Below are 17446 nucleotides of genomic sequence, written 5' to 3'. Positions count from 1 at the left end.
ACCCAGAAGATCTAGGAAATGGATTTGTTAGAGGGAGGAACCAGCAGAAGCCCACCAAAGATTGGAAAGTTGATTGGTTAGTTTGAAAGGATGCCTGGTTCTTCCCAAGCCTGAGGTAATATAATTAACCTAAGGAAGATTTTTCTCTCTTTTCTCTTTCTCTTTTACTCTCTCACACAGTCAACACACGCACATACATACACACTCACACTCTTTCATTCTCTCACTCTCAGTAACACCCACTTGCAGTTTGTTCACGCGTTCTCTCTACATAGCAACCAAGTGGCCCTAATAGCTGCCTGGGGTCCGGTAGCCACGCATGGACTCCAAGTGCAGGCCTGGGCACAGCGCCAGCTGGAGGGCAGCCGGGAACACAGGGTAAGCTAGCTGGATGAGGACAGCAACTGAACTGGACTGGCCAATGGCCCAGAATTTAGGAACACTGGCCTTTCTCCTGTGCTTGTTGAAAACAAGGCTGGACCTGTTGACAGTGAGACAGGTGAAGATGAGACATTGGGAACCTGGGCACAGCCTTTCATTTCAACCGCAATAAAGTCTTACCACTAAAACTTATCCTGCTGTACATGGGTCCCTGGAATGCTTTCCCTGTAGCTCTGCAAAAGGCCTCATTTCCACCAGCAACAAAAACACGGAAAGTACTGAACCCCGTGCTTACTACATTTTTTCCCTATACATACATACTTTTTGCAGCTTCTCCTTGGCATAATGGAGTTGCCAGCATCACTACTCTCGTGCTTTGAGGCCAATATTAAGGAAAACAAGGGTTACTTGAATATTAACGCTGCTATACTGTGACAGTCTCTGACAACCAAGATGGCTCCTAGCATGGACAGGCAAGACAAAGAGGTGGTTCATATCCAGGGCAGGAGAGAGTGAGGAAGGACTGAGAAAGGAGCAACATGGGAGTGAGATTTCATCATGTTCCTTAGAACAGCGCACAGTTTAAAACAGGAATTGTTTATTCCTAGGATTTACCATTTAATATTTCAGACCACATTTGATAACAGGTAACTGAAACCATGGAAAGCCACATCAGGGATATGGAGGGACTACTGTAGTTCACAATGTGAATAAACCCTTACTACAGGTAATGGAAGTGACTAAGGCAAGACTAGGTTTTGCTGGGAGGTGGTGTGTTTTGCTGCAGCTGGGATGGGATGTTAATCTCTTCTATTGGCCTCACCATAGCATCAAACATAGCCAGAGCAGACCTGCTCCCAGCCCAGCCAGGCTGATTCAGACCAACCTGTCTGAGCTTGAGCTGATCTGGTCCTGAACTCTTAGGAGAAAAGACTACTCTTCTAACCCTTTACATCAATAATCCCTACCATGACTAGGCAAGATTGCTGGCTGGGCTTGCTCATGGGAGAGAAACTCTACAGGGCAGCTGTAATCCGAGTTTAGATTGTGGAAGCCTATCTACCTATCTTTTTCCTGGTTCAGGAGGGTGGAACCTTGGCAGCGTTTGAGTAGCAGTGGCTTTCAGAGCTAGAGGAAATGGAGGGAAAATGCTTTCACAGACTATGGCTGAAAGGCTATTAACACCTCTTCATTTCATTTAAACTTGTCATTTTCCAGATGAGGAAACTGGGGTCCAGATGGGATAAATTGCTGAGATTGGCGATTGATTCAGGAGCCTCAATTGACCCTATTTCTATCTCATTTAGGAGGCTTATTTTGCTGTTTCCTTGGCTCCTTCACTCTTCTGCACACCCGAGGAGCTCGAGTGCAGTGTTCTCATGTCTGGTCAGCATGATCCCCAAATTTCGTAGCAGGCTTGCCTCCGGTTTTGTCCGTGTGTAAAGCAGTCCCATCGCAAAACCGAGAGTAGACGGCAGAAGAGGAACCCTAAAGCGGGAACTAGAAAAAGGGGCGGGGCACCCTGAGACGTGCTCCGTTCTTTAAGGGAGGACAGCCTAAGAGATCCTCTTAGGCGGAGTCCCGCCCAGCAGGGCAATTACACCGCCTCTGGAGGCCGGTGGAGGGAGAGAGGGCGCGAGGGGCTAAACGTGGTACTCTTGTGCCCTTTCGTTTCTCCCCAGATCTGGAGAGAGACCGCGTTTCAGAGAGGCACAATGCACTTGTTCACGGCAAATGGGATAACGCTCAGCTGACTTTTTGCAGACGCCCCAACCAAGAGCTGTCTGCAGAGTTTGGGAACCACAGCTCCGAAAACGAGTTAGAGAAATGTACGTGACCCTCTGGGCGTGCTGCAGAGCCCAATCGAGCGGACACCCACGCGGACTCGCCCTTGGCGCCCCGCCCCGTCCGTGCCGAGCGTGCGCGGGGCCTCGGTCCCATCCCCCGCCCGCGCGGCACTCACCGCGTTACAGCCGCCGTTCCCCGCCCCCGCGCTTCGGGGGCTGGCCTCGTCACTGCCTGACCGGAGGTCCTGCAGCTTCTACCTTTTGCTGGTTCCTGCTGACGAACCAAGGCAGCCCACCCAGGGAGCGGAGGTGTCATCGATCCCCGTGGCCGTTCCGGAGCAGGTTGGAGTAGGCAGCGGGAGGCGCTGCGGGGACAGGCGCCGTGGAGAGCCCGGGCAACAGAGGCGGGGTCCGGGAGGGGGGAGGGCAGGGTTGCAGCGGGCGGAACGGTGTCTCCTTCACTTCGCCCTCCAGTCGCGGCAGCCGCAGCCCAACCCCGAGCGTGCCGAACGGCGGCGACGGCCCCCCTTTGGAGACCACTAGGTACCGCCGCTCCCGTCTTACTGCCCCCTGGGGGGGGCCTAGACCCCGGCGGCCAAGGAGAAGGCCTGAGCGGGACTCGGGGTGGGCTCTGGTTCCCTAAGATGGCCGCGCTGTCCCGCGGCCCCTAGTCCCTCTCAGCCTGAAAACCTCTTTTGGCTTCTTAAACCCCTTCTTAACTTCTGCTGACCGCACTTCTTGTCCTCCCTGCAGATCACCTTTTCCCGGAGCCTCGCCATGGCAACCTATGGATCGACCTGCGCGCGGCGTGAGTAGAGTAGGGATCTCTGCGGGATGGGGCGGTGGTGTCCCAGGAGTCGAAGCCTTTCCACCAGATAACTGCAGCTACTTGTTACCGCACCCTCCCGCCCCCATATCCCCCCCAAGGATTTGAAAATTTGGCCTTTTCAGTAGTCACTGCCCCCGTCTTGATTTTCTAGCTCTGCGGAAGAGGGGCTGGGCTGCTGGATTTCGGAAAAAGGGACTAGACCAGGGGATTTGGTCTGTGGCTGCATTCACCTTCGGCTTTTGGACGAGCCTTTGACGAACTCAAAAGCAAAAAGTTAGTAGTAGTTGGACTCGGTTCTTGGACGATTGAATCAGTCATTTTTTAGAGGAAGTAGTAACTGCCCTGTTCGAGAGCAAGGTCATTACACGTGCTCCTAAGGGCGTGGATTCATTTTGTAGAATGAATGAGCTGGTGTTACAAACTCAGTTTGCTTGCCCTTAACCCGCATAGCATTGGCTGAGGACTTCAGTATCATATTAACATGTTTTAAGTGCCACTTGATATTTAATTGATGTAGACCCTTAAGTGGAACATAGATGGCCATTAAGTTCCAGTTTTTAAATTCTCAGAGTATTAGGTATCTTTCTCTTCCCACTTTAGAATGTTAGTTTTGACCTCAGTGAGGATACTAAAGGTTATATTAGGGGAGACGACCTTGTTTTAGGTTTTGATTTTATCGTTTGGTTAAATCAGTCCTTTCCAGTGAATTGTGGCTGTTACATCTATAAGGATAGGTGTATATGTGTATGTGTTTGATTCTTTGTTCCAGGCCTGTCTGAGGAGGGGAGGGAACAGAAAGTCTGTTTTTCTATTTTGGAAGGAATTTCCCAACTTTGTATAGTAACATGCTGGAGTTACCCATTTAGAAATAAGCCTTCGTTGGTGATCTCTTTCATGGATCCTTACAGCACAGTTTTATTGTCAACTTTTGGTGGAATCAAAAATACAGCAACAAATTGGAGTGCTTGAATTTATCTATTTTTCTTTTTTATTTTGTTTATTCCTTTTTTATTGGACTGCTTGTATTTAAAGATAGCAAGAATAGCAGTGGGTCGTCATCTAGTCCTGGGACAGACAGTGGAGAACAGGAACACTAACGTTGGAATGTTTCCTCCCACCAGCAATGTGTATCCCTCCATCATATGCTGACCTTGGCAAAGCTGCCAGAGATATTTTCAACAAAGGATTTGGTAAGAACTTTAAAAAATTTTTTAGATCAGAAGTGAAAATGTGTGTTTGGATTGTTTTGTGAAATTATTAATTTCTTTAAATTTTAAATATCTTGCTGCATTAATTCTTCTGTTGGATACATTTTAGGTAAAATTTCTGTTACAATAATTCTGTAACAGTCTGCATCACCTTCCATCCCAGTTTCCTACTGTATTTTCAAACTATAGTTCAAGGATTTTACCTTTAAAAAAATCTGTGCTTTCATTTCCTTCAGATGTAGCTTAGGCCTTGGTTGACTAGGATTATTATTATTATTATTATTATGTTTTATAGTTTTTACTTTTGTGGAGGTGACCCCAATCAATCAGATTTGGGCTTTCTCGAGTGAATTTGGGTTTTTAAAGGTTTGGGTCCGTGCACACACACAACCCTCCCCGTTTTATACTTTAGATTATTCTCCCAGTTATTTAGATTATTAATCCCAAAGGGAGATAATTCCTTTGGGGTAAATATTCTGAATGTCTATCATAATAAACTGTTGGCCATTCTGAGATTTAAGTTGAATTGACTCTCTGCTTTTAGGTTTGAAAGTGGTTGGAAGTTATTTTGTTTTATTTTTGGTGCTGGATGGTGCACCAAAACATTAGGCAAAGCTGCAGGATTGTTGTGTCCTTTACATGTCAAGTTAACATAGAATAATTCAAAGTCTTTCCTCAAGTATTGTGTTTCAGCATACATTTTATCTCCCTGAGTAATGTTTGAGTTCTTGACTTTTTTTTTTATATAGTCAACTTGTTGGTATGCATTTTTTATATGAAAGAGTCATTTGGTTATAATTTGCTTTCCCAGGTTTTGGGTTGGTGAAACTGGACGTGAAAACAAAGTCATGCAGTGGCGTGGTGAGTGTTAAGTGTCTGATAAGTTCTGAGGAACCTTCTATAATTGTGTACCCAGAGATGCTCAAAACAAAGATGTCAACCCATTTTATTGTAAAGAAAAAACAGAAGTTAATTTCGAGGGATTTGCATGTAATTTGATTTATTTTGGCTTTGGTCTTTTTTCTTGTGATCTTTTTCCATATTACTGCGTATGTACAAGGAGCTCAGTAAAGACTGGTCACGTGGGACTCAGTAAGATTACTTGAAGGCAGGAAACCTGTTATACTTTTTCATAACCCTTTTTTTAAAACGCTTTACTTCTTGATTCTTTTACCAAATCTTATTCCTAGATTTGTAATACTTTTTTTAAAAAAAGATTTTGTTTATTGTTAGAGAGAGGAGAAGGGAGGGAGAAAGAGTGGAAGAGAAACATTTATGTGTGTTTGTCTTTGGTGCGCCCCCAACTGAGGACCTGGCCTGCAACACAGGCTTGTGTCCTGATTGGGAATCAAACTGGTGACTCTTTGCTTTGCAGTTGGGTGCTCAGTCTGCACAGCCATGCCAGCCAGGTCATAACCCTTTATTTCAGTGCCTGTTAAAAGCATTAAGAATTCTGGACATAAAAGTATTCAGCAACTCTTTTTTTAAAAAATCCTCATCCAAGGACATGTTTATTGATTTTAGGCAGAGAGGAAGGAGGAAGGGAGGGGGTGGAGGGAGAGAGAAAGAGATGGAGGGAAACAACAGATGTGAGAAACATGGATTGGTTACCTCCTGTACATGCCCTGAGTGATCGAACCTGCAACCCTTTGGTGTATGGGATGATGCTTCCAACTGAGCTGATACTGAGCCGCCTGTTCAGGGCTAACATTCAGTAACTCTTAATTGGAGTGTACTATTTATATAATGGTGGTATTCTAGCAGCCCTCCTTGGGGAAGATTTCCATATATATTTTGTGAATTTAGAGGATCTTGATTTGAGTATTTTAAAAGAGGTTAGTATTTTAGGTGTTTGATGTCCTAATTCTGCTTATCAAACTTCCCTCAAAGGGAGTAAAGTAAAATTTAATTGTCTGATTTTCTTTTTCTCCCTCTAAAATTTTTGTTTTGAGATTGTTTGGGGGATGGGTATAGTGTGTACATGTTGAATATTTTTGGTTATTTTGATAAATTCTTGTGTGGCTCTTAATTCCCTTAGTACATGAAACTTATTAAGATTGTGTTGTAGTTTAATGCCTAGAATAGGGTTTCTGGGTTTTCATATTTGTCAGGTATGTCATTTGGTTTCTTTAATCTGAAAAGAAGCCTGAATATGCTTGTGGTTGGGTGACTTATTTATTGTAACAGGTTTCAGAGCAGCGTCTTAGTGTTTATTTTATTTACTTATTTATTTTTAAAGATTTTACTTACATTTAGAGAGAGGGGGAGGGAGAGAAGAAGAGAAACAGCAATGTGTGAAAGATACATCGATCAGTTGCCTCTCCCACACCCCTGACTGGGGCGGGGGGACCTGGCCAGTCCCAGGCATGTGCCCTGACGGGGAATTGAACTGGTGACAATTTGGTTCTCAGGATGATGCCCAATCCACTGAGCCACACCAGTGAGGGTGACTTAGTGTTTATTTTTTTGTGTTCTCACTCTTAATCTATTGAAGCCCCTTGTAAACACTTGCAGTGCATTTGTTGAAACATGAAAGGCCTTACTTTTTTTTTTAAAGTAAAAGACAGAGTCCTGTGTTTAAAAAGCTTATTTGCTGGTTGGAGAGACAAAATAAACTTTAAGTGGGGGAACAATTAGAAAAGTATATTAGTATTACATAGTTTGATATGTCAAAGTCTTCGTTGGAAAGGAAGGGCTTATTGTGGACATGGTTAAGGAAAGTTTTATGAGTTTAGGGTTTAAGATCATGAAGAATGTCTAGGAGCTGGATTATATATAGTATGTTTTTGTTTCTAATTAATGTATATAACTCAACAAGTGTGGTACTGATCTTGTAATATGTACCTGGCCCTAGATAAAGTCCGTTAATGGCTGGTTCTGTTTCCTTACCTGAGCTGTGGAGATGTTCAGGCTGCCCCAGGAGGTAGGAGCCTGATGTTTGGTGATGAAATGAAGGATCTGAGCTCCTCAGTGTTTCTCATTTAGTGAATGACACGTGGATGTCAGGACTCCTAATTTTACATCCAGTGTTCTTTCCTAACCTAATACTGTTTTTTAGTATGGACATTTGAGTGCCAAGCTTTGACTTGAAATTCCTGTTAATGAAAACATTTAATTTCAGGAGATTGTGTACCAGACCTAAGGCTTTCGAGTCTGTTTCACTGTAGAACAATAGTTATGCAAATGTTCTATTTTCTAAGTGAAGGGTGATTGGCCTTTTCTGTTGCTAGCACAGTTTTTGATATTTCCTCACTTTTGCAGGTATCACAATTTCAGGTAGAAATTCTCTTAGTTCAGATCAGCTGTCTTAGACTTGGCTTTCCAGTGGCCAAAGCATATAAGCATTGTTAGCAGACAGATTGTGAGTCGGAATCCTCAGAAGGCTTTTAAATATTTTATCTTGGAAGATTTCAGTTGCCTGCCTATATACTGAGCTCTGAAAGATTATTAGATTTCTGGATTGTCTGCAGCAGAACTTAAATTTCAGATAACTCCCCCTCCACATTATGCTTTCGTAGTTGGTGTGCAATTATGGATTTGTAAGTTCTTTATGTTTGCTACAAACATAAGATTATATAATACACTTAAAATTATCCCTATACATAGGTTATTTTTCTATTGATATCTATTATACATACTATAGTTTATATTATGCATGATAAACCAGTTGTACAGTAAATCTCCTATAATTCCTTCCCTCTACTTTCCCCCCCTTTTTAATGAGACTCTGGAAGATGGTTGGAAAGGCATGAAACCTGGTGAAGATCCTTTTTATCTCACAGAAACAGAATGTTGGGACTACCTAAGAATTTAGAAAAACAATCGTTTGTTCCTGGCATGACTTCCTACATGGGATACTTTCCTCTTAAGGACTTTCAGGAAATATTTCATAATAAATAGAGCATGTGTTATTATAAACTTTGATTGCAATGATCTTATATGTGATAACCATAGTGACTTATTGAGTGTTTGGTTCAATATCAGATACACTGATAGACTGGACGCAGAGCCAAAACATTCACTCCTTCCCCACCTCCCAGTGGTTTTTGAATCCCAAATGTATCACCTCATAAGTTTCCTTGAAAGGTGTACAGTTTGTTGTTCACTTGAGAATTAGATACAAATTAACCTGTGATTAGTTGGAAATGTCAGCTCTAAGATGGCAGTGAATTTACAGGCTAATTTTTCACTCTTGTATGTACTGAGTAGTAGAGGTAGGACTATTTGGCAAGCTAGAGGAAAAGGATTAAGTGAAGTGGGTTGTGTGTGTTTTTTGTTGTTGTTGTTTTTTGCATGTGGAAGTTAGAGTCCTAAGTATTTGTAAGAAAGTTCATGAAGTTATTTATTGTCTTAATAGGAATTCTCAACATCTGGTTCATCAAATACAGACACTGGTAAAGTTACTGGGACCTTGGAGACCAAATATAAATGGTGTGAGTATGGTCTGACTTTCACAGAGAAGTGGAACACTGATAACACTCTGGGCACGGAAATCGCAATTGAAGACCAGGTAACATTTTGAAAATGTGCTTTAGTATTAATTACCTTATTTTTGTATTTCAAAAAGGAAATAAAGCTGAAAACATTCTATTTCTTTCAACAGATTTGTCAGGGTTTGAAACTAACATTTGATACCACTTTTTCACCAAACACTGGGTAAGCATGGTTATTTGTATCTGCTTTACATTTAAAGGCATTTCTCTTCTGTATATTTAGGAAAGATGCATGCTTATTTATTTACTTATTTATTTATACTTACTTTCCTTGTTATTGAATGTATTGGGGTGACATTGGCTAACAATCATACAGGTTTCAGGTGCACAGTTCCATAGCACGCCATCTGTGCACTGTACTGTGTGTTCACCTCTCCAAAGGAAAGATGAATCTTGACTGTTTGATAGCTCACCCAGATGCCTTGTGGCAAACCTCTGTTTGTGCCTTCGAAGTATGAACACTGTGGTTGCTGTTCGTTGTTGGCTTGCCTTCAAATATTTGCCTCTTTTCATGGTGGCATTAACTTGGGTGATTAACATGTTTCCAATATGCTTTTTGTGACAGACTGCCTGTTGTGCAAAGCAGCCTTCCTGTGGCAGCCTTCCTGTGGCAGTCTAGTTACCCCATGTGCCCTTGTCTTCTAGTTTGTGAGAAATACATATCTCAGAAATGAAGTAAATGTATTTATTTATATACACAAATATAAATACATATTTTCACCTCTTACGACTGGTACTTTAAAAAAATTATTATTTATTTTTTATTGTATTTTTTTCATTACCATTTATCCCCATCTGCTATTTTTTACTCTAGTTATACTATGGTTTATTTAAGTCTGTTTTGTGCCCTCTGTGCAGAAGTTATGTAAATCTTTCCCACTTGCATCAGTTGTAAGTCAGTTTGTTTTTTTTCCAGAAAGAAAAGTGGTAAAATCAAGTCTTCTTACAAGAGGGAATGTATAAACCTTGGTTGCGATGTTGACTTTGATTTTGCTGGACCTGCAATCCATGGTTCAGCTGTCTTTGGTTACGAGGGCTGGCTTGCTGGATACCAGATGACCTTTGACAGTGCCAAATCAAAGCTGACAAGGAATAACTTCGCAGTGGGCTACAGGACTGGGGACTTCCAGCTACACACTAATGTGTGAGTGTTTCCTTTGTGGGGTGTTACAGTGGAGGACCTCAGGGTGATACTGATGTCTCCTGTTATTTCTTAATGTACGCTAAACCTAAAGGATTTCTCTTAACAGAAAAAGATCATCCTTGAGCATTTCTAGGGTGCCCATCAAAAGTGAATAGTTAAAAATGTTAGTCTGACTTTTGGTCCTGCGAGAATAAATTTTCATTTCATACGAGGCTTGGTGTGCTTTGCATGTTTAGAATAGGCTAAAGCATTGTCAGATTCTTACCAGTGTATTTATTTGACTTACTGGTTTGTGGTGTTTGAGGTCCTGGTTTGAAAGGATTTCCTAAAATGTATGATGTTTTTAACCCAAAATCGATATATATGTCAAAAGGACTGAAAATGGTTTTTTCCCTTATAAAAAAAGAATGCATTGGTAAATAATAGAAGAACAAAGAAAACAATAAAAATTTTCCATAATCCTACCACATAGGTATATAATCTTTGTTAATTGTTAATGTTTTGGTGTTTTACCTTTTTGTATATGTGTATATATAAAATGCATACTGAAAAGGCTGTTTTATAACCCTTTTCTTCCTTCAGACATTTTGATCATTTTCCTATAGCATTATGTATTCATTCTACAGCATGATTGTTAGTGGCTTGTAATTCCACTGGATGGATGTAGCATGGTTCGACCAGTCCTTGTTTTTGGACAATGGTTGGAAAAAGACCTTTTAAAACGAGAATTTTCAGTGGAATGTTAGAGACCCATGTGAGCAGTAGCTTTCATTTAAATGTGATGCTACTACAATGCCAACCTAGTGCCTTAGACATATTACATTGTCTGTCCTTGGTTTGTTTAAAATGTAGCAATGATGGCACAGAATTTGGAGGCTCAATTTACCAGAAAGTATGTGAAGATCTTGACACTTCAGTAAACCTTGCTTGGACATCAGGTACCAACTGCACTCGCTTTGGCATTGCCGCTAAGTATCAGTTGGATCCCACTGCTTCCATTTCTGTGAGTACTACTGTGGGCTTAGAATAAGTGGGGCTTTTGGTTGTGGGAATTACTCTTTGCGTATATTATGTTGAGAATGTGAACTGTAGTTCACACTACCCCAGTTTATACACAGATTGGGTTAGAATTTTGAATACTGTTTTTTAAAAAGATGGAGACAGTGTTAGAAGTTTGGTATCCAGGCCATAGGAATTTAGCCCCAAAAGTGTGTAGATAGTAACCCTGAGCCCTAAGCCTGTCTAAGCTTAAGGAAGACAATGATTTGGGTCCTGGGCAGTTCTTACTCCTGCTGAGGAGTAAGTACTTCAGATGATACTTGACTTTGTATTTTTATGGTTTATAAAGTATCTTCAGATTTGAGCTAAGTGCTCAGTGGTGTACATGCCATTTTGCAGATGAAGAAACCAAAAACTTGGAGAAGGAACTTGCACCATTACTGGGGAGGGTAGGGAGGAGTACAGCCAGGACTGGACTGCATGTCTTTTGATTTCCTTCCTGTCTATGGTGAGCAGCTAGTGCACAGCTCACCTTGTTTTGCTTGGGCCTATTCTGTCTGGCTTTAGCCTTGGAAGTCTTGCATTCCAGGGAACACTCCCACCAGGTTAGCTGGGTGGGATGGTCACCTTGTCCTTAGGCTTTTTTTCCCCTTCAGTCATAGTGGGTTGGGGTAGGAGGGAGTGTGTGGTATCTCAGGGTGTAGAGGGGCTGGCTCCAGTTTCAGGCAAATCAGCCAGCAGCTGTTTCTGTGTGTCGGTTGTTTATACGTCAGGGACTGCCTGTACCCAGTGTACGGGGATGGAAGAAAGTTCAACCTTCATGAGCATTGTTACATGAAGTAATCTTCATTTCTGAGGACAATGTTTTCATAATTTAGGCAGTTAAGTTTTAGATCCCATTTTTGTTTTAACTGAGCAGAGTTGTAATGAGAGAAGGAGAAGCACCCAGAATGCTTTTCCCGTTGGGAAGGCAGTGAATGATTCATTTACTTTTCCCTTCTCTCTTTCTAACTGTACCAAAGCAAAAAATACCCTCAGGATTCACCCAGTACATTGTAGCTACATTGTTATTCTCTTCCAATGGATGTTTATGGCACCATCGCAGATTTAAAGCCAGTAGAAGATGCAGCTCTCTTTTATTCTAAAATGAGAAGGGAACTTGGGACCTGTGTGTCATTGAGTGATTCCTGGGGATTATTTGGAAATCTGTCATTTCCCACCTAAGAAGTGCTGCTGATGCCTGATTCAGGCATCACCTGAAGCATTGCTTAGTGCCGCATCACAATTTCATGCTTTCCCTCTAAAGTAGTAGGAACTTGTATTTTCCTGAGGCTCTTAGATTTGTTGGGCACAAGGTGGTTACTGGTGGTGCATTTCTTTCTGAGACAACTCACATGGTCATCATTGGTGACTCATGAAGGCTTGGCTGTAGTGCCAACTGAATATAAGTGCAGTTTATGTAACTTTTGCCTACATAGTTACATCATTTCTTTCTCTGGATTGGGCTATTTTGATGTTACACTTTCTACAAGAGTGTAAACATCAAATCATTTCCAAGTCTGTTTTGAAGTCAAAGGCTGTTTTTGTTAGCTTTTGATCATAGCACTACTCAGTGCTGAAGAGTGAGGAGCAACCTAGGCCCTGGAGATGGCATAAGGTTAGTAGTGGGAGAGAGTGGAGCTCCTCCTTACTGTGTCTTGTTCTCCTTTCAGCCCCTGAAGGTCTGTGACTAAATTCTAAAAGAGGAATTGTGCAAGGTAGTGGATTGGTAGTCATGTTCCACTGGAACGTCTTCTCAAGTGTAGTTTGGTTATAGACAGCCAAAACCCAGAGGCATGAACGAGAGATACAGGATTTAGTCAGTTTTGTTCTTAGAGGGACTACTTGCCATTTGGAGATTTTGAATATTGATGGTTTTGATTATTTAGGACGACCCCTGAAAGTAGTATGTGTTAAAATCATGAAGTTAAACTTCACATCCCACACTTTGAAGCTGCATATGTCATACAGCTAGTGAGCCCGGTGGATTTCCATTAGCTGCATTTTGGTGTGCTTTTGTTGTGTTGGGTCAGACTCAACGTGGATGATTTCTTATGAGCATGTTTAGGCTCTTGTGCTCTGTGGACAGCATGGGGGTATTGTGGGCACATTCCAGATGTAGATGTCATGAGTATTTTGTCATACTGACAATTTGGTTTTGAGTTTAATGTTCAAGAATTAAGCCCTGGCTGGATAGCTCAGTTTTTTGGAGCATTGTCCTGATGCCAGGGTTGTGGGTTTGATCCCCGGTCAGGGCACGTGCGATAAGTGGAACAACAAATCGCTATTTCTCTCCCTCCCTCCCTCTCTAAAATCAGCCAGTTTAAAAAAAAAAAAAGAATTAAATGGCACCTGGTTTTTGTTTGGCTTAATAACAATACTACGTTTTTATTGTGTGAATAAAAAGGCAGAACACTTCATAATTGCTTGCTAGGGAAACATGTAGGGGCTTTGTCTCCTTTCAAAAATTTTCTTAATAGTTTTTGCATTTTGTTTTAGGCAAAAGTCAACAACTCTAGTTTAATTGGAGTGGGCTACACTCAGACTCTGAGGCCTGGTAAGTATTCTTGATAAAGTAGGATTTTTCTTGATAGTGTTTTAAAAATTAGTTTTCTTGTTTTGCAAACCCTTTAAGCATACAAAATTGATAGGCATATACAATGAACACATATTTACTTTCGACCAAAATTTTATATTTCTTTTTTACCTTCTTTATTTGCTGGGCTGTTTGGAAGTTGCAGCTGTCAGGACACTTCCCTAAATGCTGGAGCCTGTCTCTCCTGAGAACAGTCTGCTGCTCTGCGCAGCTCAGTGTGGTCATCACCCCCAAGGAAGTGGGCAGTGATGCCGTGTTGTCGCTCCGTATTCATTCTCGGTTTCCTCACTGGTCCCTGAAATGTCCTACAGTAATTTTTATTTCTTCAGAGTTCACTCATTGCTTTTTTTTTTTTTTTGGGGTCTCTGTAATCTCATTTACTTAACATTATTTTGAGCCTTGCTGTGTTTTCTAGAGCAGTACTTACCAGACTTCAGTGTGTGCCTGAATCACCTGGGACATCTTACTAAATGCAAATTCTGTTTTTATAGGTCTGGGATGAGGAATTCTGTCTTTCTAACAAGCTCTTAGGTGATGCCAATGTGTTCCTGGTGCTTGAACCACTGTTTGGATAGTAAGGTTCCAAGGCACTTGGACCTTTTTGCCACCTCCAAATAGGGATTTTCACCCAGACTTTTTATTTTGACCATTTTGAAACCTAAAGAAAAGAACGCTACCATAAACATCCATATCCCCTTCCCCACATTCACCAATTATAACATTTACCATATTTACTTTGCCTTTCCATGTCTGCATATGTAATCCTTTGTTTTCACATGCCCTGATGAATTATTGAAATGTAAGTTTTACAGACATGTAAACACATCAGCTCTAGCATGGATATCCTAGTAAGACATTTTTCTTCATAACTACAGTTAAGCATTGTCACAGCTAGGAAAATAAACATTAATAATGCCTGGTATGTACCACAGTGTCTTCAGATTTCCCCACTTGTCCCAAAAAATGTTTTAGTTTTTCCTTTCCAGAATTCAATTATGATTGTCTTTTAGTCTGATAGTATGTTGAACACTATTGTGTTCAAGAGGTCTTTGAACTTTATTATTTCCATTTTTGTGCTCTGTTACTTGATGCCAACGGAATTCTCTCTGGTATCTCAGATACTCCCAAGTGCCCTCTGGTGGCTGGCACCAGTAGGTCATCTGACAGGCTGAGGAAAAGTGACAGGCAAGCTCTGGAGTTACTAAAGGCCTGCAGAGCCCCACGGGGTGTTTGCTGCATGTCATGGTTGTCTGCTTTCATTTACAGGTGTGAAGCTCACACTGTCTGCGCTGGTAGATGGGAAGAGCATTAATGCTGGAGGCCACAAACTTGGGCTTGCCCTGGAGTTGGAGGCTTAATCCAGCTGAAAGAAACCTCTGGGAATGGATATCAGAAGATTTGGCCTTAATATATTTCCAGTGTGACCAGCAGGCTTTTTTCCCTCCAAGAAGGTGATCAAAACAAAGGATGAGCTACACAAGAGCTGTGTTTTAAATATTTACAGTTACTTGTTAGCTGGTTTCTAGTTGAATTGGTTGTCTGTCTAGTTACCAGTGCTGCCGTCGTGCAGCCTCCTATACATTATTTAAATGTATTTAACTGTTCAATGAGCTACCCACCAATAATGAAATAGACCTTTATGAAAATTGTGCAGTTGCGTGCATGTTTGTTTTTATGTTCCTTTTCACATTGAGCACTGCCATTGAATGAAATGGATCAGTGGATTTAAGATGAGGTTAAAATTTCTTTTGTTAAATAGCAACCATTAGAATCACTTTTGGTACCCTAAAACATGACAAATTATGAATAAAACAAGTATACATAATTAATGACTCCAAGTATTTGCAGAATTAAAAATTTGCTAGCTGGGGTCAAATCTCCCTGGATATCTAGCTAATAATTTTTTTCCAGTGAGCATTTTGCTCTTTACCAAAATCTGTGCCACAAACTCCTCTGTGTTCTTAGAGTAACTTTGTGAGCCTTTTAGACTACAATAAAATAAGAGGATATATGGCTTTACATCTTCAGCTTGTAAGTTTGTGCAAAATTAATGTTGGGTCATTGTTAACCCCAGCAAGGGTTGGAGAGTAAGTGAAGGATGGTGCTGGAAACTATGAACACACGCCATACCCCTGTGAGTGGTAGCTGTGGAACTAGGTAGGCGGGATGAGACTGGGTGTAGGGAAATGAAGTAGGGGTAGACAGTACTGGATCCAGAGGGACTGTGAGAGGTTGTTAGTCATTGTCCTGACTGAAAAGCTTGGCCTGAGTTTGGGACCAGAGGCAATGCCTTCAGTCTGTGTAGCCATTGACCTTCACCTGGACTTGGGCTGATTGATAGAAATTAATAGGTAATTTTGGTTGGAAAAGTAGGAAAGAGCAGGCTTTTTTGATGGGAGAATTAGTTTGAAGGATGGGAACAGAGGTTAGAGGAGGGGGAGATTTGTTCAACAAATTCATATTATAGACCTGAAGTACAATGTGAAGCGTGATAGAGAACAGATTAAAATGTAGTACTATGAGACTAACCCAAAAAGTGATCTTGTTGAAAATTTCCTGGTCAAGAAGAATGTGATGAGAAAGTAGAAGCCTAAGTAAGCTTTCCACACAGGTATCCTGGGGGTGCACAAAGACTCCTGGCCTTTTGTCCTAAGGGACTGGCTGGAATGGTTCATGTGACTCCGACACACATGACTTAATGGCAGAAAGTGGAATTTGAATCAATTTATTTGAGTCAGGACCTATTGCTAGGTAGGAAGAAAAACAGGAAAAGATGCCCGAGAAAGCACCACCTGCACATTCTGGATACATAAGTATGAAGTAAATGGGCAAACTCAAACTGCTGGTGGTGCTCAGGTGGGGAGGAAACTTGGTTACTGGGCCTCATAACAGCTGCAGTCCCCTGGATGGCCTGCTGCCCCTGAGCTAGCTGGTGGCTGCCCCTCATGCTGTGGCAGGAGTTCACCCAGTCCAGCATTCTGGCTCTGGACTGGGCTGTAAGCATGTGTTGTGAAATGTGGCACAAATAAGTTAACAGTTGGTCAATGTCAAGGACCTGCCCAGAGAAAATTGTACCTATCCACCCATATGCATCCTAATGTGCTTTTATGAGTGGGAGAGAAAGGTAGGTTTATAGCCAGGTGTCTGAGTGTTGTCCGAAATACTCGGTAGGTTTGGGTTGGCCAAAAAGTCCACTTAATTTTTTCCATAAAAGACACATTTTTATTTTTCTTTTTAAAAAGATTTTATTTATTTCTAGAGAGGAAGGAAGAGGAAGAGAAACATCAATGTGTTGGTTGCCTCTCGTGTGCCCCCAAGTGGGGACCTGGACCACAACCCAGGCATGTGCCTTGCCTGGGAATCGAACCAGCGACCCTTTGGTTTGTAGGCTGGCACTCAATACACTGAGCCACACCAGCCAAGGCTAAAAGACATATTTTTCCTTTTCACCAGTAACTTGTATTGATTTGGATATTGAGTGTGTCAGCTATCTCCTGCCATTGGTTTCTAGTGGGTAGAGAGAGGCCAGGGTTGCTGCTAAATGTTTTTCAATGCATATGACAGCCCCCCAGCAAAGAATTTACTGTATTTGGCCAAAATGTCAGTAGTAATGAGACTTTGCAAGCCACATTTGACACATTTGATAAATCACAGCATCTTCTCCATATACTGCACAAATCTTTTTTACGTTTCACTTGTATTTTCACCTTTCTTGAAATAAAGCATAATGAGCCAAAAGTGTTGCATATTTTCTTCCATCTTTAATATTAAAATGGCTGCGCAAAAATTTTTATTTTTTTTGAATGCATGCCAATGACAGTGTCACAATATAGCCCTAACAAAATTGTTTTGAATGAAGTTAAAGATGACTAAGCACTACAAGAGCCACTGTATGGAAAAAAACGAAATGAACTTTGGCCAACCCAATACAAGGTATATCCAGGACCTGTAGGATTACTTACGCAAGTTG

General features: G+C 41.6%; 1 protein-coding gene across 1 annotated transcript; it reads left to right on the top strand.

The window, feature by feature from the left end:
• Nucleotides 1–2553: 2553 nt before the first annotated feature.
• On the top strand, nt 2554–15495 carry VDAC2 (voltage dependent anion channel 2). Its single transcript, XM_045842112.1, has 10 exons — nt 2554–2711; nt 2922–2976; nt 4119–4187; nt 5017–5066; nt 8563–8715; nt 8809–8861; nt 9615–9842; nt 10695–10845; nt 13380–13437; nt 14743–15495. Exons 2-10 carry the CDS (start codon nt 2946–2948, stop codon nt 14832–14834), a joined length of 885 nt encoding a protein of 294 aa, XP_045698068.1. The 5' UTR covers nt 2554–2711; nt 2922–2945; the 3' UTR covers nt 14835–15495.
• Nucleotides 15496–17446: the final 1951 nt, after the last annotated feature.

The sequence above is a fragment of the Phyllostomus hastatus genome, unplaced genomic scaffold, assembly GCF_019186645.2.
Source record: "Phyllostomus hastatus isolate PE091 unplaced genomic scaffold, TTU_PhHast_1.1 phas_contig_38, whole genome shotgun sequence".
NCBI lineage: Eukaryota > Metazoa > Chordata > Mammalia > Chiroptera > Phyllostomidae > Phyllostomus > Phyllostomus hastatus.
The sequence above is the reverse complement of the archived record's forward strand: the minus strand, read 5'-3'. Positions and strand labels throughout refer to the sequence as shown.

What these genes read in the sequence shown, in the direction of transcription:
- VDAC2 (XM_045842112.1), top strand. Translation starts at nt 2,946, where the DNA reads ATGGCAACCTATGGATCGACCTGCGCGCGGC. An exon ending in TTCCAGCTACACACTAATGT is followed by an intron (nt 9,843 to 10,694) that starts GTGAGTGTTTCC and finishes TTTAAAATGTAG; the next exon opens with CAATGATGGCACAGAATTTG. An exon ending in ATCCCACTGCTTCCATTTCT is followed by an intron (nt 10,846 to 13,379) that starts GTGAGTACTACT and finishes ATTTTGTTTTAG; the next exon opens with GCAAAAGTCAACAACTCTAG.